Here is a 23086-nt window from a genome sequence, read left to right on the forward strand (position 1 = left end):
TATGTATAGACTGGATGGTTACTGTTATTATATAGACTGGATGGTTACTGTTAGGTTATGTATAGACTGGATGGTTACTGTTAGGTTATGTATAGACTGACTGTTAGGTTATGGGATGGTTACTGTTAGGTTATGTATAGACTGGATGGTTACTGTTAGGTTATGTATAGACTGGATGGTTACTGTTAGGTTATGTATGACTGGATGGTTACTGTTAGGTTATGTATAGACTGGATGGTTACTGTTAGGTTATGTATAGACTGGATGGTTACTGTTAGGTATATATAGACTGGATGGTTACTGTTAGGTTATGTATAGACTGGATGGTTACTGTTAGGTTATGTATAGACTGGATGGTTACTGTTAGGTTATGTATAGACTGGATGGTTACTGTCACGTTATGTATAGACTGGATGGTTACTGTTAGGTTATGTATAGACTGGATGGTTACTGTTAGGTTATGTATAGACTGGATGGTTACTGTTAGGCTATGTATAGACTGGATGGTTACTGTTAGGTTATGTATAGACTGGATGGTTACTGTTAGGTTATGTATAGACTGGATGGTTACTGTTAGGTTATGTATAGACTGGATGGTTACTGTTAGGTTATGTATAGACTGGATGGTTACTGTTAGGTTATGTATAGACTGGATGGTTACTGTTAGGTTATGTATAGACTGGATGGTTACTGTTAGGTTATGTATAGACTGGATGGTTACTGTTAGGCTCTATATATAGACTGGATGGTCACTGTTAGGCTATGTATAGACTGGATGGTTACTGTTAGGTTATGTATAGACTGGGTGGTTACTGTTAGGCTCTATATATAGACTGGATGGTTACTGTTAGGTTATGTATAGACTGGATGGTTACTGTTAGGTTATGGACTTAGGTTATGTATAGACTGGATGGTTACTGTTAGGTTATGTATAGACTGGATGGTTACTGTTAGGTTATGTATAGACTGGATGGTTACTGTTAGGTTATGTATAGACTGGATGGTTACTGTTAGGTTATGTATAGACTGGATGGTTACTGTTAGGTTATGTATAGACTGGATGGTTACTGTTAGGCTCTATATATAGACTGGATGGTTACTGTTAGGTTATGTATAGACTGGATGGTTACTGTTAGGTTATGTATAGACTGGATGGTTACTGTTAGGTTATGTATAGACTGGATGGTTACTGTTAGGTTATGTATAGACTGGATGGTTACTGTTAGGCTCTATATATAGACTGGATGGTTACTGTTAGGTTATGTATAGACTGGATGGTTACTGTTAGGTTATGTATAGACTGGATGGTTACTGTTAGGTTATGTATAGACTGGATGGTTACTGTTAGGTTATGTATAGACTGGATGGTTACTGACTGGATGGTTTACTGTTAGGTTATGTATAGACTGGATGGTTACTGTTAGGTTATGTATAGACTGGATGGTTACTGTTAGGTTATGTATCGACTGGATGGTTACTGTTTGGCTCTATATATAGACTGGATGGTTACTGTTAGGTTATGTATAGACTGGATGGTTACTGTTAGGTTATGTATAGACTGGATGGTTACTGTTAGGTTATGTATAGACTGGATGGTTACTGTTAGGTTATGTATAGACTGGATGGTTACTGTTAGGTTATGTATAGACTGGATGGATTAGGTTACTGTGGTTACTGTTAGGTTATGTATAGACTGGATGGTAACTGTTAGGTTATGTATAGACTGGATGGTTACTGTTAGGTTATGTATAGACTAGATGGTTACTGTTAGGTTATGTATATAGACTGGATGGTTACTGTTAGGTTATGTATAGACTGGATGGTTACTGTTAGGTTATGTATAGACTGGATGGTTACTGTTAGGTTATGTATAGACTGGATGGTTACTGTTAGGTTATGAATAGACTGGATGGTTACTGTTAGGCTCTATATATAGACTGGATGGTTACTGTTAGGTTATGTATAGACTGGATGGTTAATGTTCGATTATGTATAGACTGGATGGTTACTGTTAGGCTCTATATATAGACTGGATGGTTACTGTTAGGTTTATGTATAGACTGGATGGTTACTGTTAGGTTATGTATAGACTGGATGGTTACTGTTAGGTTATGTATAGACTGGATGGTTACTGTTAGGTTATGTATAGACTGGATGGTTACTGTTAGGTTATGTATAGACTGGATGGTTACTGTTAGGTTATGTATAGACTGGATGGTTACTGTTAGGTTATGTATAGACTGGATGGTTACTGTTAGGTTATGTATAGACTGGATGGTTACTGTTTGGCTCTATATATAGACTGGATGGTTACTGTTAGGTTATGTATAGACTGGATGGTTACTGTTAGGTTATGTATAGACTGGATGGTTACTGTTAGGTTATGTATAGACTGGATGGTTACTGTTAGGTTATGTATAGACTGGATGGTTACAGTTAGGTTATGTATCGACTGGATGGTTACTGTTAGGTTATGTATAGACTGGATGGTTACTGTTAGGTTATGTATAGACTGGATGGTTACTGTTAGGTTATGTATAGACTGGATGGTTACTGTTAGGTTATGTATAGACTGGATGGTTACTGTTAGGTGGGATGGTTACTGTTAGGTTATGGCTCTATATATAGACTGGATGGTTACTGTTAGGTTATGTATAGACTGGATGGTTACTGTTAGGTTATGTATAGACTGGATGGTTACTGTTAGGCTCTATATATAGACTGGATGGTTACTGTTAGGTTATGTATAGACTGGATGGTTACTGTTAGGTTATGTATAGACTGGATGGTTACTGTTAGGTTATGTATAGACTGGATGGTTACTGTTAGGTTATGTATAGACTGGATGGTTACTGTTAGGTTATGTATAGACTGGATGGTTACTGTTAGGTTATGTATAGACTGGATGGTTACTGTTAGGTTATGTATAGACTGGATGGTTACTGTTAGGTTATGTATAGACTGGATGGTTACTGTTAGGTTATGTATAGACTGGATGGTTACTGTTAGGTTATGTATAGACTGGATGGTTACTGTTAGGTTATGTATAGGCTGGATGGTTACTGTTAGGTTATGTATAGACTGGATGGTTACTGTTAGGTTATGTATAGACTGGATGGTTACTGTTAGGTTATGTATAGACTGGATGGTTACTGTTAGGATCTATATATAGACTGGATGGTTACTGTTAGGTTATGTATAGACTGGATGGTTACTGTTAGGTTATGTATAGACTGGATGGTTACTGTTAGGCTCTATATATAGACTGGATGGTTACTGTTAGGCTATGTATAGACTGGATGGTTACTGTTAGGTTATGTATAGACTGGATGGTTACTGTTAGGTGTATAGACTGGATGGTTACTGTTAGGTTATGTATAGACTGGATGGTTACTGTTAGGTTATATATAGACTGGATGGTTACTGTTAGGTTATGTATAGACTGGATGGTTACTGTTAGGTTATGTATAGACTGGATGGTTACTGTTAGGTTATGTATAGACTGGATGGTTACTGTTAGGCTCTATATATAGACTGGATGGTTACTGTTAGGTTATGTATAGACTGGATGGTTACTGTTAGGTTATGTATAGACTGGATGGTTACTGTTAGGTTATGTATAGACTGGATGGTTACTGTTAGGTTATGTATAGACTGGATGGTTACTGTTAGGTTATGTATAGACTGGATGGTTACTGTTAGTTATGTATAGACTGGATGGTTACTGTTATTATGTATACTGGATGGTTACTGTTAGGTTATACTGGATGGTTACTGTTAGGTTATGTATAGACTGGATGGTTACTGTTAGGTTATGTATAGACTGGATGGTTACTGTTAGGTTATGTATAGACTGGATGGTTACTGTTAGGTTATGTATAGACTGGATGGTTACTGTTAGGCTCTATATATAGACTGGATGGTTACTGTTAGGCTTATGTATAGACTGGATGGTTACTGTTAGGTTATGTATAGACTGGATGGTTACTGTTAGGTTATGTATAGACTGGATGGTTACTGTTAGGTTATATATAGACTGGATGGTTACTGTTAGGCTCTATATATAGACTGGATGGTTACTGTTAGGTTATGTATAGACTGGATGGTTACTGTTAGGTTATGTATAGACTGGATGGTTACTGTTAGGTTATGTATAGACTGGATGGTTACTGTTAGGTTATGTATAGACTGGATGGTTACTGTTAGGTTATGTATAGACTGGATGGTTACTGTTAGGTTATGTATAGACTGGATGGTTACTGTTAGGTTATGTATAGACTGGATGGTTACTGTTAGGTTATGTATAGACTGGATGGTTACTGTTAGGTTATGTATAGACTGGATGGTTACTGTAAGGTTATGTATAGACTGGATGGTTACTGTTAGGTTATGTATAGACTGGATGGTTACTGTTAGGTTATGTATAGACTGGATGGTTACTGTCACGTTATGTATAGACTGGATGGTTACTGTTAGGTTATGTATAGACTGGATGGTTACTGTTAGGCTCTATATATAGACTGGATGGTTACTGTTAGGCTCTATATATAGACTGGATGGTTACTGTTAGGTTATGTATAGACTGGATGGTTACTGTTAGGTATATGGATATAGACTGGATGGTTACTGTTAGGGATGGTTACTGTTATATGTATAGACTGGATGGTTACTGTTAGGTTATGTATAGACTGGATGGTTACTGTTAGGTTATGTATAGACTGGATGGTTACTGTTAGGTGGACTGGATGGTTACTGTTAGGTTATGTATAGACTGGATGGTTACTGTTAGGTTATGTATAGACTGGATGGTTACTGTTAGGTTATGTATAGACTGGATGGTTACTGTTAGATTATGTATAGACTGATGGTTACTGTTAGGTTATGTATAGACTGGATGGTTACTGTTAGGTTATGTATAGACTGGATGGTTACTGTTAGGCTTATATATAGACTGGATGGTTACTGTTACTGTTAGGATGGTTACTGTATATAGACTGGATGGTTACTGTTAGGTTATGTATAGACTGGATGGTTACTGTTAGGTTATGTATAGACTGGATGGTTACTGTTAGGTTATGTATAGACTGGATGGTTACTGTTAGGTTATGTATAGACTGGATGGTTACTGTTAGGTGACTGGATACTGTTAGGCTCTATATATAGACTGGATGGTTACTGTTAGGTTATGTATAGACTGGATGGTTACTGTTAGGTTATGTATAGACTGACTGTTTACTGTTAGGTTATGTATAGACTGGATGGTAACTATTATGTATAGACTGGATGGTTACTGTTAGGTTATGTATAGACTGGATGGTTACTGTTAGGTTATGTATAGACTGGATGGTTACTGTTAGGTTATGTATAGACTGGATGGTTACTGTTAGGTTATGTATAGACTGGATGGTTACTGTTAGGTTATGTATAGACTGGATGGTTACTGTTAGGTTATGTATAGACTGGATGGTTACTGTTAGGTTATGTATAGACTGGATGGTTACTGTTAGGTTATGTATAGACTGGATGGTTACTGTTAGGTTATGTATAGACTGGATGGTTACTGTTAGGTTATGTATAGACTGGATGGTTACTGTTAGGCTCTATATATAGGCTGGATGGTTACTGTTTGGCTCTATATATAGACTGGATGGTTACTGTTAGGTTATGTATAGACTGGATGGTTACTGTTAGGTTATGTATAGACTGGGTGGTTACTGTTAGGCTCTATATATAGACTGGATGGTTACTGTTAGGTTATGTATAGACTGGATGGTTACTGTTAGGTTATGTATAGACTGGATGGTTACTGTTAGGTTATGTATAGACTGGATGGTTACTGTTAGGTTATGTATAGACTGGATGGTTACTGTTAGGTTATGTATAGACTGGATGGTAACTGTTAGGTTATGTATAGACTGGATGGTTACTGTTAGGTTATGTATAGACTAGATGGTTACTGTTAGGTTATGTATAGACTGGATGGTTACTGTTAGGTTATGTATAGACTGGATGGTTACTGTTAGGATCTATATATAGACTGGATGGTTACTGTTAGGCTCTATATATAGACTGGATGGTTACTGTTAGGTTATGTATAGACTGGATGGTTACTGTTAGGTTCTATGTATAGACTGGATGGTTACTGTTAGGTTATGTATAGACTGGATGGTTACTGTTAGGTTATGTATAGACTGGATGGTTACTGTTAGGTTATTTATAGACTGGATGGTTACTGTTAGGCTTATGTATAGACTGGATGGTTACTGTTAGGTTATGTATAGACTGGATGGTTACTGTTAGGTTATGTATAGACTGGATGGTTACTGTTAGGTTATATAGACTGGATGGTAGTTAGGTTATGTATAGACTGGATGGTTACTATTATATAGACTGGATGGTTACTGTTAGGTTATGTATAGACTGGATGGTTACTGTTAGGTTATGTATAGACTGGATGGTTACTGTTAGGACTGGATGGTTACTGTTAGGCTATAGACTGGATGGTTACTGTTAGGCTCTATATATAGACTGGATGGTTACTGTTAGGTTATGTATAGACTAGATGGTTACTGTTAGGTTATGTATAGACTGGATGGTTACTGTTAGGTTATGTATAGACTGGATGGTTACTGTTAGGTTATGTATAGACTGGATGGTTACTGTTAGGCTCTATATATAGACTGGATGGTTACTGTTAGGTTATATATAGACTGGATGGTTACTGTTAGGTTATGTATAGACTGGATGGTTACTGTTAGGTTATGTATAGACTGGATGGTTACTGTTAGGTTATGTATAGACTGGATGGTTACTGTTAGGCTCTATATATAGACTGGATGGTTACTGTTAGGCTCTATATATAGACTGGATGGTTACTGTTAGGTTATGTATAGACTGGATGGTTACTGTTAGGTTATGTATAGACTGGATGGTTACTGTTAGGCTATGTATAGACTGGATGGTTACTGTTAGGTTATGTATAGACTGGGTGGTTACTGTTAGGCTCTATATATAGACTGGATGGTTACTGTTAGGTTATGTATAGACTGGATGGTTACTGTTAGGTTATGTATAGACTGGATGGTTACTGTTAGGTTATGTATAGACTGGATGGTTACTGTTAGGTTATGTATAGACTGGATGGTTACTGTTAGGTTATGTATAGACTGGATGGTTACTGTTAGGTTATGTATAGACTGGATGGTTACTGTTAGGTTATGTATAGACTGGATGGTTACTGTTAGGTTATGTATAGACTGGATGGTTACTGTTAGGTTATGTATAGACTGGATGGTTACTGTTAGGTTATGTATAGACTGGATGGTTACTGTTAGGTTATGTATAGACTGGATGGTTACTGTTAGGTTATGTATAGACTGGATGGTTACTGTTAGGTTATGTATAGACTGGATGGTTACTGTTAGGTTATGGTTAGGTACTGTTAGGTTATGTATAGACTGGATGGTTACTGTTAGGTTATGTATAGACTGGATGGTTACTGTTAGGCTCTATATATAGACTGGATGGTTACTGTTAGGCTCTATATATAGACTGGATGGTTACTGTTAGGTTATGTATAGACTAGATGGTTACTGTTAGGTTATGTATAGACTGGATGGTTACTGTTAGGTTATGTATAGACTGGATGGTTACTGTTAGGTTATGACTGGATGGTTACTGTTAGGTTATGTATAGGCTGGATGGTTACTGTTTGGCTCTATATATAGACTGGATGGTTACTGTTAGGCTATGTATAGACTGGATGGTTACTGTTAGGTTATGTATAGACTGGATGGTTACTGTTAGGCTATGTATAGACTGGATGGTTACTGTTAGGTTATGTATAGACTGGGTGGTTACTGTTAGGCTCTATATATAGACTGGATGGTTACTGTTAGGTTATGTATAGACTGGATGGTTACTGTTAGGTTATGTATAGACTGGATGGTTACTGTTAGGTTATGTATAGGCTGGATGGTTACTGTTAGGTTATGTATAGACTGGATGGTTACTGTTAGGTTATGTATAGACTGGATGGTTACTGTTAGGTTATGTATAGACTGGATGGTTACTTTTATGTTAAGTATAGACTGGATGGTTAATGTTCGGTTATGTATAGACTGGATGGTTACTGTTAGGTTATGTATAGACTGGATGGTTACTGTTAGGTTATGTATAGACTGGATGGTTACTGTTAGGTTATGTATAGACTGGATGGTTACTGTTAGGTTATGTATAGACTGGATGGTTACTGTTAGGCTCTATATATAGACTGGATGGTTACTGTTTGGCTCTATATATAGACTGGATGGTTACTGTTAGGCTATGTATAGACTGGATGGTTACTGTTAGGTTATGTATAGACTGGGTGGTTACTGTTAGGCTCTATATATAGACTGGATGGTTACTGTTAGGTTATGTATAGACTGGATGGTTACTGTTAGGTTATGTATAGACTGGATGGTTACTGTTAGGTTATGTATAGACTGGATGGTTACTGTTAGGTTATGTATAGACTGGATGGTTACTGTTAGGTTATGTATAGACTGGATGGTTACTGTTAGGTTATGTATAGACTGGATGGTTACTGTTAGATTATGTATAGACTAGATGGTTACTTTTAGGTTATGTATAGACTGGATGGTTACTGTTAGGTTATGTATAGACTGGATGGTTACTGTTAGGCTCTATATATAGACTGGATGGTTACTGTTAGGCTCTATATATAGACTGGATGGTTACTGTTAGGTTATGTATAGACTAGATGGTTACTGTTAGGTTATGTATAGACTGGATGGTTACTGTTAGGTTATGTATAGACTGGATGGTTACTGTTAGGTTATGTATAGACTGGATGGTTACTGTTAGGTTATGTATATACTGGGTGGATACTGTTAGGCTCTATATATAGACTGGATGGTTACTGTTAGGTTATGTATAGACTGGATGGTTACTGTTAGGTTATGTATAGACTGGATGGTTACTGTTAGGTTATGTATAGGGATGGATAATAGACTGTGGTTACTGTTAGGTTATGTATAGACTGGATGGTTACTGTTAGGTTATGTATAGACTGGATGGTTACTGTTAGATTATGTATAGACTAGGTTATGGTTACTTTTAGGTTATGTATAGACTGGATGGTTACTGTTAGGTTATGTATAGACTGGATGGTTACTGTTAGGCTTATGTATAGACTGGATGGTTACTGTTAGGCTTACTGGATGGTTACTGTTAGGTTATGTATAGACTAGATGGTTACTGTTAGGTTATGTATAGACTGGATGGTTACTGTTAGGTTATGTATAGACTGGATGGTTACTGTTAGGTTATGAATAGACTGGATGGTTACTTAGGATGGTGGATGGTTACTGTTAGGCTCTATATATAGACTGGATGGTTACTGTTAGGCTATGTATAGACTGGATGGTTACTGTTAGGTTATGTATAGACTGGGTGGTTACTGTTAGGCTCTATATATAGACTGGATGGTTACTGTTAGGTTATGTATAGACTGGATAGTTACTGTTAGGTTATGTATAGACTGGATGGTAAATGTTAGGTTATGTATAGACTAGATGGTTACTGTTTGGTTATGTATAGACTGGATGGTTACTGTTAGGTTATGTATAGACTGGATGGTTACTGTTAGGTTATGTATCGACTGGATGGTTACTGTTTGGCTCTATATATAGACTGGATGGTTACTGTTAGGTTATGTATAGACTGGATGGTTACTGTTAGATTATGTATAGACTAGATGGTTACTTTTAGGTTATGTATAGACTGGATGGTTACTGTTAGGTTATGTGTAGACTGGATGGTTACTGTTAGGTTATGTATAGACTGGATGGTTACTGTTAGGATCTATATATAGACTGGATGGTTACTGTTAGGTTATGTATAGACTAGATGGTTACTGTTAGGTTATGTATAGACTGGATGGTTACTGTTAGGTTATGTATAGACTGGATGGTTACTGTTAGGTTATGTATAGACTGGATGGTTCTGTTAGGCTCTATATATAGACTGGATGGTTACTGTTTGGCTCTATATATAGACTGGATGGTTACTGTTAGGTTATGTATAGACTGGATGGTTACTGTTAGGTTATGTATAGACTGGATGGTTACTGTTAGGCTATATATAGACTGGATGGTTACTGTTAGGTTATGTATAGACTGGATGGTTACTGTTAGGTTATGTATAGACTGGATGGTTACTGTTAGGTTATGTATAGACTGGATGGTTACTGTTAGGTTATGTATAGACTGGATGGTTACTGTTAGGTTATGTATAGACTGGATGGTTACTGTTAGGTTATGTATAGACTGGATGGTTACTGTTAGGTTATGTATAGACTGGATGGTTACTGTTAGGTTATGTATAGACTGGATGGTTACTGTTAGGTTATGTATAGACTGGATGGTTACTGTTAGGCTCTATATATAGACTGGATGGTTACTGTTAGGTTATGTATAGACTGGATGGTTACTGTTAGGTTATGTATAGGATGGTTACTGTTAGGTTATGTATAGACTGGATGGTTACTGTTAGGTTATGTATAGACTGGATGGTTACTGTTAGGTTATGTATAGACTGGATGGTTACTGTTAGGTTATGTATCGACTGGATGGTTACTGTTTGGTTCTATATATAGACTGGATGGTTACTGTTAGGTTATGTATAGACTGGATGGTTACTGTTAGATTATGTATAGACTAGATGGTTACTTTTAGGTTAAGTATAGACTGGATGGTTAATGTTCGGTTATGTATAGACTGGATGGTTACTGTTAGGCTTTATATATAGACTGGATGGTTACTGTTAGGCTCTATATATAGACTGGATGGTTACTGTTAGGTTATGTATAGACTAGATGGTTACTGTTAGGTTATGTATAGACTGGATGGTTACTGTTAGGTTATGTATAGACTGGATGGTTACTGTTAGGTTATGTATAGACTGGATGGTTCTGTTAGGCTCTATATATAGACTGGATGGTTACTGTTTGGCTCTATATATAGACTGGATGGTTACTGTTAGGCTATGTATAGACTGGATGGTTACTGTTAGGTTATGTATAGACTGGGTGGATACTGTTAGGCTCTATATATAGACTGGATGGTTACTGTTAGGTTATGTATAGACTGGATGGTTACTGTTAGGTTATGTATGGACTGGATGGTTACTGTTAGGTTATGTATAGACTGGATGGTAACTGTTAGGTTATGTATAGACTGGAATGTTACTGTTAGGTTATGTATAGACTGGATGGTTACTGTTAGGTTATGTATAGACTGCATGGTTACTGTTAGATTATGTATAGACTAGATGGTTACTTTTAGGTTATGTATAGACTGGATGGTTACTGTTCGGTTATGTATAGACTGGATGGTTACTGTTCGGCTCTATATATAGACTGGATGGTTACTGTTAGGTTATGTATAGACTAGATTGTTACTGTAATGTTATGTATAGACTGGATAGTTACTGTTAGGTTATGTATAGACTGGATGGTAAATGTTAGGTTATGTATAGACTAGATGGTTACTGTTTGGTTATGTATAGACTGGATGGTTACTGTTAGGTTATGTATAGACTGGATGGTTACTGTTAGGTTATGTATCGACTGGATGGTTACTGTTTGGCTCTATATATAGACTGGATGGTTACTGTTAGGTTATGTATAGACTGGATGGTTACTGTTAGATTATGTATAGACTAGATGGTTACTTTTAGGTTAAGTATAGACTGGATGGTTAATGTTCGGTTATGTATAGACTGGATGGTTACTGTTAGGCTTTATATATAGACTGGATGGTTACTGTTAGGCTCTATATATAGACTGGATGGTTACTGTTAGGTTATGTATAGACTAGATGGTTACTGTTAGGTTATGTATAGACTGGATGGTTACTGTTAGGTTATGTATAGACTGGATGGTTACTGTTAGGTTATGTATAGACTGGATGGTTCTGTTAGGCTCTATATATAGACTGGATGGTTACTGTTTGGCTCTATATATAGACTGGATGGTTACTGTTAGGCTATGTATAGACTGGATGGTTACTGTTAGGTTATGTATAGACTGGGTGGATACTGTTAGGCTCTATATATAGACTGGATGGTTACTGTTAGGTTATGTATAGACTGGATGGTTACTGTTAGGTTATGTATGGACTGGATGGTTACTGTTAGGTTATGTATAGACTGGATGGTAACTGTTAGGTTATGTATAGACTGGAATGTTACTGTTAGGTTATGTATAGACTGGATGGTTACTGTTAGGTTATGTATAGACTGCATGGTTACTGTTAGATTATGTATAGACTAGATGGTTACTTTTAGGTTATGTATAGACTGGATGGTTACTGTTCGGTTATGTATAGACTGGATGGTTACTGTTCGGCTCTATATATAGACTGGATGGTTACTGTTAGGTTATGTATAGACTAGATTGTTACTGTAATGTTATGTATAGACTGGATGGTTACTGTTAGGTTATGTATAGACTGGATGGTTACTGTTAGGTTATGTATAGACTGGATGGTTACTGTTAGGTTATGTATAGACTGGATGGTTACTGTTCGGCTCTATATATAGACTGGATGGTTACTGTTAGGCTCTATATATAGACTGGATGGTTACTGTTAGGCTCTATGTATAGACTGGATGGTTACTCTTAGGTTATATATAGACTGGATGGTTACTGTTAGGATCTATGTATAGACTGGATGGTTACTGTTAGGTTATGTATAGACTAGATGGTTACTGTTAGGTTATGTATAGACTGGATGGTTACTGTTCCGTTATGTATAGACTGGATGTTTACTGTAAACTCAGTCAAGTGTTTTTTTGTTCTATTTTTACCTTTATTTAATTAGGAAAGTCAGTTAAGAACAACATTCTTAATTACTATGATGGCCTACCCCGGCCAAGACGCCACCCTATGGGACTCCCACATCACTCCGGATGTGATACAGCCTGGATTCGAACCAGGGACTGTAGTGGCACATCTTGCATTGAGATGTAGTGCCTTAGACCACTGCGGGAGCCCGAAATGATGAAGTGATGCTGTAAATCACAACCTAACAACACCGTGTTCTTTTCTCAGAGGATTCGGGAAGCCCCTATAGGAATGGGATTTTACTGTAGTGACCTAGGCCATTGTATAAGGTATCCATAATAATGGGAATGGTATTGGAATGTTGATGGTCCCTGTAGCTATGACACTCAGTTACCCATCATCCATTGGTAGCCAGGAAGTGACTGAATCTGCCTGAAAAAAATGTGACTAAAGTTTTCTACATGATATTATGACATAATATTTTTATTTATGGCCAGAGCTTTAGTTCTGTTTTGCCCCCCCAACACCATGTAGGAAGGTTGCTCCCCCACCAACACAATGTAGGAAGGCTGCTCCCCCACCTCCCCACCCCCCCTCCTCCACCACACTCCCCCTATTCCCCTCTTCCTCCACTGAGCCCTGCTATAAATATCTGGAGTGATGTTTGCGGGTGTTGAGAAATACTAGGCTACCCGGACACTTTGCTCTCGTCAGCCCGATAAGCGGGTGGAATAGGTCATCTCTAAAGGTGTTTTGGGCGCGGGGGGGTAGGATAGGGTAGGGCGGAGGGACCAGAGCTAACCCTCTTCTCATACATCCTATGGGCCCCAAGCGAGGGTCTGCCTCCAGTCCACCCACCTGACACCTTGGTCTGTCGCTATGGCGCCAGGCAGAGGCGGCTCTGACACAGAACTAGTCTTCCCAAGATGAGATGTCATAGCTCTGCGATGAAATAAGAGAGCTGGGATTGAGGATTTAGGACCGTATGACTGCTCTGCCTGATAGCTGTCAAGACGGCAGCATGAGCAATCACATAATAAAATATGTACAGTACATCAATCACATACACAGAACACACGTACACACACGCACATGATTCTTCGTGGGCTCGTCCTTTTGTGCGTGTGCCTATCTCTCTGTTCATGCCAGTGTCATGCCTGTATGTGTGCATGTATGAGCTGAGAGAGTGGTGAAAAGCGTTCCCTTTGAGGCCAAGTCACAGATGCCATGTGTCCTCACGATTGCTGATTACCCAGTGGTCCTTGGGCCAGGGTACATGTTTGATTATTAACTAGGGATCAATGAGGTTGTAGCCAGAACACACTTACTTTAAAGAGGGTACAGCACTACAAAGCTGTGATTGAAGTCATCAAAGCGAGAATATATAATATATGCTGTAGATTAAGCCGTCAGAGACCTAAGTAAGCATTCTGTAAAAGGATGAGAATTCATGCAAAAGCTTCCGCCGAGATATGCTTCAACGACTCACAGTAGGCTCATAAAAAAAATCATCTGTGTACATTTTCTAGCAATTTATTAACAAACCCTGTGATTCCAGGCTCTAGCAGCTTTTGGCAGCAGTCTGATTTGTACATAATGCTGAAGTTGACTTTCTCATTAATAGTGTGGGTGCTCTGGAAGACTCTGTAGAGCCAGGGTGCTTATCGTTATGGTGACTAATTTGAGTAAAGTGCTGTCTGTGAGTGTGGGAATTTGAACGAGCCGTCATAGTAATGCTTGCTCAGGCAAAGGGACTTAGCCATTATTTTGGCACCTCAGTTTTGGTAGGGGAGTCATTTGATTGTGTAACTGACCAGGGATTCAAACTCTAGTTGCCTGCTGGTAGCCCTTTGACCTAAAGCCTAAGCACAAGGTTACTCATTACAAGGGTTTTTCCGAACAACCTGTAAAGACAAGCAACAATAAGAAAGCAGAACGTTCTCCCGTACGAATAGCCCAGACCATTTCCAACAACAAATGCAAATGAGGGACAATTTATTCTATCGGGAGATGTTTGATAGACAGATATCAACGGATCAACATTGAAGTACAGAGAGAAATCAACTGATCACAATCTTCTAAAATATAGGGCAAATTGAAAATTGGGGACAGGAAATCAACTTTCAAGTCACCTACTCAATTCCCCCTCACTAGCTGTGTTGAAGTTGCATATTTAATCCGTTTTTTAATAGGCAGTTTGGGTTCCACTTGCCACTCTCCACACAGCAAGGCGGATGTTTTAATCTTTCCTATGGAGTGAGAAGGGAGGGGGGAGTGGGAGGATAATGCTATTAGCACCATGGTGGCCAAGGCTAACCAACAGCTGAGGTATAATTTTTGCCGTTAATTAGCTTTCGCCCCAGGAAATAGTTAGAATATTTGTTCTGTGCTTGCTCTTTGCCCCTGTGAGTATTTACAAGAGATATACTTCTTACTTTGGACAGATATTTCTATAGTATGTTTATTATTTCAGATCATTTTGAGTAATTTGGTTTCCTAAACATAGAAAATATTTAAACTATTAAAATGTACACTACACGCCTACAGTACATGCAGAGATGGTTTCTCAGCCTAGGCTTCACATACGGTATAATTCTGTGTCAATGTAGCCTTTGATCACTGAAATAGTATGTAACAACAATGTTGTAATATTACACTATTTTTTTCTTTCTTCTATTCACTCAGTAGAGTGATATGACAGCAGGCAAACCAAACCTAAATGGGATACTTGGGCATAAATAATCACTACGAATGCATATTCAGAATAGTACTGTTGCAATTTATGTATATGTTGTTATTGAATCCACCATTTTCCTTAACCACGGGCACGTTATTCAGTCTGTTCATAATGTGCACTATTTTGACCAACTGTTGCTTCATGGCCATGTCGGAACCAGCGTATTGGGCCAAGTATGTTGAGTAAGTATGCCTTGTTCACCCGTCATCTCTGTCTCTCAGCATTGACGCTAGCTTCTTCTGTGAATTCTCTCTGTGTTCTTCTCGCTGTTCCCTCAACCCTCTTTGACTGTATTGATCCTCTGTGCCCTATGTGTCCTGATGTAACGCTTTGCCAGGTGTTTGTTGCCTTGCCAACCACAATTAGCAAGTAAGTTCACGATTTTAGTGTACCCGGCTAATTTGCTAATTGCACTCTTGCTATGCTACATCGGAATGAACAACCATGGTATGGGTGTCACATACCGTTTATACATTCTTTCATTAAAGGGATTCATATTCCAACCAAACACTTTGATAAACAAACAATTGAAAGCAAAATCAATGATGGAATGGGAATTATCATTCAGTTGAATCTTTGTCTATCCTATCTATCTATCTATCTATCTATCTATCTATCTATCTATCTATCTATCTATCTATCTATCTATCTATCTATCTATCTATCTATCTATCTATCTATCTATCTATCTATCTATCTATCTATCTATCTATCTATCTATCTATCTATCTATCTATCTATCTATCTATCTATCTATCTATCTATCTATCTGTCTGTCTGTCTGTCTGTCTGTCTGTCTGTCTGTCTGTCTGTCTGTCTGTCTGTCTGTCTGTCTGTCTGTCTGTCTGTCTGTCTGTCTGTCTGTCTGTCTGTCTGAATCATTCACAGTATAAGTTCATCTCACACAATGGATTTGCTGTTAGGCAGCGGCATGTGTTGTATGGATAGAGGGGATTGACCAACGTAGTCTAGTCTGCCATGTTGTGATAAGCAACTGTCCTTTCTTTGAAACCAAAACCAGAGTACACTCTGAGAAAAAAGGTGCCATCTAGAACCTCAAAGGGTTCTACAGCTGTCCTCAAAGGAGAACCCTTTGAAGAACCCTTTTTGGCTCAAAGGTAGAACCCTTTTGGTTCCATGTAGAACCATTTTGACAGAGGGTTCTACATGGAACCCAAAGGGGTACTACCTGGAACCAAAAGTGGTTGTACATGTCCTATGGAGACAGCTGAAGAACCCCTTTGGAACCATTGTTTCTAAGAGTGTAAGCCCTCAAAGTTTACCTTTAATGAAGACAGTCTTTCAGACAATGGAATCTGCACAGTCAACAACGCACTACCAATCGGCACGATCTGTAGCATGCAATGACTCCCAGTCAGTCACAGTCTACCTTCTTAACCATACAGTCAGTAACAATGACAAAGACTAAAAGGAATATGGCTGTGCACTTCCTCTGAATGATGCATCCTCCATCCCAATCTCTGTTGCCTCTGAAGAGTCTCTCTCTCTCTTAATTTATTTTATGTTACAATGAAGTGACACACTGGATTTTAATGCCCATTCTTGTCTTGATGACCTGCTTAACTCACCAAGGAGCACTGCTGTCAAAGAGCTTGCTGTCTGTGTCATTCCCTTCTGCTTCTCATCCTTACTGTCCTGTGACTCGGTCTCTTCGTAAAGCTGCTACATGTCTCTGTCTCTAACCTAAAGCCGCTACTGTCTCTGTCTCTCCCTAAAGCTGCTACATGTCTCTGTATCTAACCTAAAGCCGCTACTGTCTCTGTGTCTCCCTAAAGCTGCTACATGTCTCTGTCTCTAACCTAAAGCCGCTAATGTCTCTGTCTCTCCCTAAAGCTGCTTCATGTCTTTGTCTCTAATCTAAAGCTGCTACATGTCTATGTCTCTCCCTAAAGCTGCTACATGCCTCTGTCTCTCCCTAAAGCTGCTACATGTATCTCTCTCTCCCTAAAGCTGCTACATGTCTGTGTCTCTCCCTAAAGCTGCTCCATTTCTCTGTCTCTCTCTAAAGCTGCAACATGTCTCTGTCTCTAACCTAAAGCTGCTACATGTCTCGGTCTCTCCCCAAAGCTGATACATGTCTCTGTCTCTAATCTAAAGCTGCAACATGTCTCTGTCTCTAACCTAAAGCTGCTACATGTCTCGGTCTCTCCCTAAAGCTGATACATTTCTCTGTCTCTAACCTAAAGCTGCAACATGTCTCTGTCTCTAACCTAAAAGTGCTACATGTCTCTTTCTCTAATCTAAATCTGCGACATGTCTCTGTCTCTCCCTAAAGCTGCTACATGTCTCTGTCTCTCCCGAAAGCTGCTACATGTCTCTGTCTCTCTCTAAAGCTGCTACATGTCTCTGTCTCTCCCTAAAGCTGCTCCATGTCTCTGTCTCTCCCTAAATCTGCTACATGTCTCTGTCTCTCCCTAAAGCTGCTACATTTCTGTGTCTTTAACCCAAAGCTGCTACATGTCTCTGTCTCTCCCTATAGCTGCTACATGTCTCTGTCTCTAATCTAAAGCTGCTACATGTCTCTGTCTCTCCCTAAAGTTGATACATGTCTCTGTCTCTAACCTAAAAGTGCTACATGTCTCTGTCTCTACCTAAAGCTGCTACATGTCTCTGTCTCTAATCTAACTCTGCTACATGTCTCTGTCTCTCCCTAAAGCTGCTACATGTCTCTGTCTCTAACCTAAAGCTGCTACATGTCTCTGTCTCTCACTAAAGCTGCTCCATGTCTCTGTCTCTCCCTAAAGCTGCTACATGTCTCTCTCTCTCCCTAAAGCTGCTACATGTCTGTGTCTCTCCCTAAAGCTGCTCCATTTCTCTGTCTCTCTCTAAAGCTGCAACATGTCTCTGTCTCTAACCTAAAGCTGCTACATGTCTCGGTCTCTCCCTAAAGCTGCTACATGTCTCTATCTCTCCCTAAATCTGCTACATGTCTCTGTCTCTCCCTAAAGCTGCTACATTTCTGTGTCTTTAACCCAAAGCTGCTACATGTCTCTGTCACTCCCTATAGCTGCTACATGTCTCTGTCTCTAATCTAAAGCTGCTACATGTCTCTGTCTATCCCTAAAGTTGATACATGTCTCTGTCTCTAACCTAAAAGTGCTACATGTCTCTGTCTCTCCCTAAAGCTGCTACATGTCTCTGTCTCTAATCTAACTCTGCTACATGTCTCTGTCTCTCCCTAAAGCTGCTACATGTCTCTGTCTCTAACCTAAAGCTGCTACATGTCTCTGTCTCTCACTAAAGCTGCTACATGTCTCTGTCTCTAATCTAAATCTGCAACATGTCTCTGTCTCTCCCGAAAGCTGCTACATGTCTCTGTCTCTCCCTAAAGCTGCTACATGTCTCTGTCTCACCCTAAAGCTGCATCATGTCTCTGTCTCTCTCTAAATCTGCTACATGTCTCTGTCTCTCCCTAAAGCTGATACTGTCTCTGTCTCTCCCTAAAGCTGCTACATGTCTCTGTTTCTCCCTAAAGCTGCTACATGTCTCTGTCTCTCCCTAAATCCGTTACATGTCTCTGTCTCTCCCTAAAGCTGCTACATGTCTCTGTCTCTAACCTAAAGCTGCTACATGTCTCTGTCTCTAACCTAAAGTTGCTACATGTCTCTGTCTCTAACCTAAAGCTGCTACATGTCTCTGTCTCTCCCTAAAGCTGCTACATGCCTCTGTCTCTCCCTAAAGCTGCTACATGTCTCTGTCTCTCCCTAAAGCTGCTACATGTCTGACTCTCCCTAAAGCTGCTACATGTCTCTGTCTCTCTCTAAAGCTGCTACATGTCTCTGTCTCTAACCAAAAGCTGCTACATGTCTCGGTCTCTCCCTAAAGCTGATACATGTCTCTGTCTCTAACCTAAAGTTGCTACATGTCTCTGTCTCTAACCTAAAGCTGCTACATGTCTCTGTCTCTCCCTAAAGCTGCTACATGCCTCTGCCTCTCCCTAAAGCTGCTACATGTCTCTGTCTCTCCCTAAAGCTGCTACATGTCTCTGTCTCTCCCTAAAGATGCTACATGTCTCTGTCTCTCTCTAAAGCTGCTACATGTCACTGCCTCTAACCAAAAGCTGCTACATGTCTCGGTCTCTCCCAAAAGCTGATACATGTCTCTGTCTCTAACCTAAAAGTGCTCCATGTCTCTGTCTCTCCCTAAATCTGCTACATGTCTCTGTCTCTCCCTAAAGCTGCTACATGTCTCTGTCTCTAACCTAAAGCTGCTACATGTCTCTGTCTCTCCCTAAAGCTGCTACATGCCTCTGTCTCTCCCTAAAGCTGCTACATGTCTCTGTCTCTCCCTAAAGCTGCTACATGTCTCTGTCTCTCTCTAAAGCTGCTACATGTCTCTGTCTCTAACCAAAAGCTGCTACATGTCTCGGTCTCTCCCTAAAGCTGATACATGTCTCTGTCTCTAACCTAAAAGTGCTCCATGTCTCTGTCTCTCCCTAAAGCTGCTACATGTCTCTGTCTCTCCCTAAAGCTGCTACATGTTTCTGTCTCTAATCTAAATCTGTGACACGTCTCTGTCTCTCCCTAAAGCTGCTACATGTCTCTCTCTCTCCCTAAAGCTGCTACATGTCTCTGTCTCTCCCTAAAGCTGCTAAATGTCTCTGTCACTATCCTAAAGCTGCTACATGTCTCGGTCTCTCCCTAAATCTGATACATGTCTCTGTCTCTAACCTAAAAGTGCTACATGTCTCTGTCTCTCCCTAAAGCTGCTACATGTCTCTGTCTATAATCTAAATCTGCTACATGTCTCTGTCTCTCCCTAAAGCTGCTACATGTCTTTCTCTAATCTAAAGCTGCTACATGTCTCTCTCTCTCCCTAAAGCTGCTACATGTCTCTGTATCTCCCTAAAGCTGCTACTTGTCTCTCTCTATCCCTAAAGCTGTTACATGTCTCTGTCTCTAACCTAAAGCTGCTACATGTCTCTGTCTCTCCCTAAAGCTGCTACATGTCTCTATCTCTCCCTAAATCTGCTACATGTCTCTGTCTCTCCCTAAAGCTGCTACATTTCTGTGTCTTTAACCCAAAGCTGCTACATGTCTCTGTCACTCCCTATAGCTGCTACATGTCTCTGTCTCTAATCTAAAGCTGCTACATGTCTCTGTCTATCCCTAAAGTTGATACATGTCTCTGTCTCTAACCTAAAAGTGCTACATGTCTCTGTCTCTCCCTAAAGCTGCTACATGTCTCTGTCTCTAATCTAACTCTGCTACATGTCTCTGTCTCTCCCTAAAGCTGCTACATGTCTCTGTCTCTAACCTAAAGCTGCTACATGTCTCTGTCTCTCACTAAAGCTGCTCCATGTCTCTGTCTCTAATCTGAAGCTGCAAGATGTCTCTGTCTCTCCCTAAAGCTGCTTCATGTCTTTGTCTCTAATCTAAAGCTGCTACATGTCTCTGTCTCTCCCTAAAGCTGCTACATGCCTCTGTCTCTCCCTAAAGCTGCTACATGTCTCTCTCTCGCCCTAAAGCTGCTTCATGTCTGTGTCTCTCCCTAAAGCTGCTGCATTTCTCTGTCTCTCTCTAAAGCTGCAACATGTCTCTGTCTCTAACCTAAAGCTGCTACATGTCTCGGTCTCTCCCTAAAGCTGATACATGTCTCTGTCTCTAATCTAAAGCTGCAACATGTCTCTGTCTCTAACCTAAAGCTGCTACATGTCTCGGTCTCTCCCTAAAGCTGCTACATGTCTCTGTCTCTAATCTAACTCTGCTACATGTCTCTGTCTCTCCCTAAAGCTGCTCCATGTCTCTGTCTCTAATCTAAATCTGCAACATGTCTCTGTCTCTCCCGAAAGCTGCTACATGTCTCTGTCTCTCCCTAAAGCTGCTACATGTCTCTGTCTCACCCTAAAGCTGCTACATGTCTCTGTCTCTCTCTAAAGCTGCTACATGTCTCTGTCTCTCCCTAAAGCTGATACTGTCTCTGTCTCTCCCTAAAGCTGCTACATGTCTCTGTTTCTCCCTAAAGCTGCTACATGTCTCTGTCTCTCCCTAAATCTGCTACATGTCTCTGTCTCTCCCTAAAGCTGCTACATGTCTCTGTCTCTAACCTAAAGCTGCTACATGTCTCTGTCTCTAACCTAAAGCTGCTACATGTCTCTGTCTCTCCCTAAAGCTGCTACATGCCTCTGTCTCTCCCTAAAGCTGCTACATGTCTCTGACTCTCCCTAAAGCTGCTACATGTCTCTGTCTCTCTCAAAGCTGCTACATGTCTCTGTCTCTAACCAAAAGCTGCTACATGTCTCTGTCTCTCCCTAAAGCTGCTACATGTCTCTGTCTCTAACCTAAAGCTGCTACATGTCTCTGTCTCTCTCTAAAGCTGCTACATGTCTCTGTCTCTCACTAAAGCTGATACTGTCTCTGTCTCTCCCTAAAGCTGCTACATGTCTCTGTTTCTCCCTAAAGCTGCTACATGTCTCTGTCTCTCCCTAAATCTGCTACATGTCTCTGTCTCTCCCTAAAGCTGCTACATGTCTCTGTCTCTAACCTAAAGCTGCTACATGTCTCTGTCTCTAACCTAAAGTTGCTACATGTCTCTGTCTCTAACCTAAAGCTGCTACATGTCTCTGTCTCTCCCTAAAGCTGCTACATGCCTCTGTCTCTCTCTAAAGCTGCTACATGTCTCTGTCTCTCACTAAAGCTGATACTGTCTCTGTCTCTCCCTAAAGCTGCTACATGTCTCTGTTTCTCCCTAAAGCTGCTACATGTCTCTGTCTCTCCCTAAATCTGCTACATGTCTCTGTCTCTCCCTAAAGCTGCTACATGTCTCTGTCTCTAACCTAAAGCTGCTACATGTCTCTGTCTCTAACCTAAAGTTGCTACATGTCTCTGTCTCTAACCTAAAGTTGCTACATGTCTCTGTCTCTCCCTAAAGCTGCTACATGTCTCTGTCTATAATCTAAATCTGCTACATGTCTCTGTCTCTCCCTAAAGCTGCTACATGTCTTTCTCTAATCTAAAGCTGCTACATGTCTCTCTCTCTCCCTAAAGCTGCTACATGTCTCTGTATCTCCCTAAAGCTGCTACTTGTCTCTCTCTATCCCTAAAGCTGTTACATGTCTCTGTCTCTAACCTAAAGCTGCTACATGTCTCTGTCTCTCCCTAAAGCTGCTACATGTCTCTATCTCTCCCTAAATCTGCTACATGTCTCTGTCTCTCCCTAAAGCTGCTACATTTCTGTGTCTTTAACCCAAAGCTGCTACATGTCTCTGTCACTCCCTATAGCTGCTACATGTCTCTGTCTCTAATCTAAAGCTGCTACATGTCTCTGTCTATCCCTAAAGTTGATACATGTCTCTGTCTCTAACCTAAAAGTGCTACATGTCTCTGTCTCTCCCTAAAGCTGCTACATGTCTCTGTCTCTAATCTAACTCTGCTACATGTCTCTGTCTCTCCCTAAAGCTGCTACATGTCTCTGTCTCTAACCTAAAGCTGCTACATGTCTCTGTCTCTCACTAAAGCTGCTACATGTCTCTGTCTCTA

At 39.9% G+C, this 23086-nt stretch overlaps 1 protein-coding gene across 1 annotated transcript in view; it reads left to right on the plus strand.

Moving 5' to 3' along the window:
- Positions 1-23086, plus strand: part of scn5lab (sodium channel, voltage gated, type V-like, alpha b) — a 279945-nt gene that overhangs the window by 52404 nt on the left and 204455 nt on the right. The window contains exon 3 of the mRNA XM_064941469.1: positions 15680-15769. Coding sequence (XP_064797541.1) covers positions 15680-15769 — 90 coding nt within the window. The remainder of the gene's footprint in view (positions 1-15679; positions 15770-23086) is intronic.

The sequence above is a fragment of the Oncorhynchus masou genome, chromosome 28, assembly GCF_036934945.1.
Source record: "Oncorhynchus masou masou isolate Uvic2021 chromosome 28, UVic_Omas_1.1, whole genome shotgun sequence".
In the NCBI taxonomy this organism is placed as follows: Eukaryota; Metazoa; Chordata; class Actinopteri; order Salmoniformes; family Salmonidae; genus Oncorhynchus; species Oncorhynchus masou.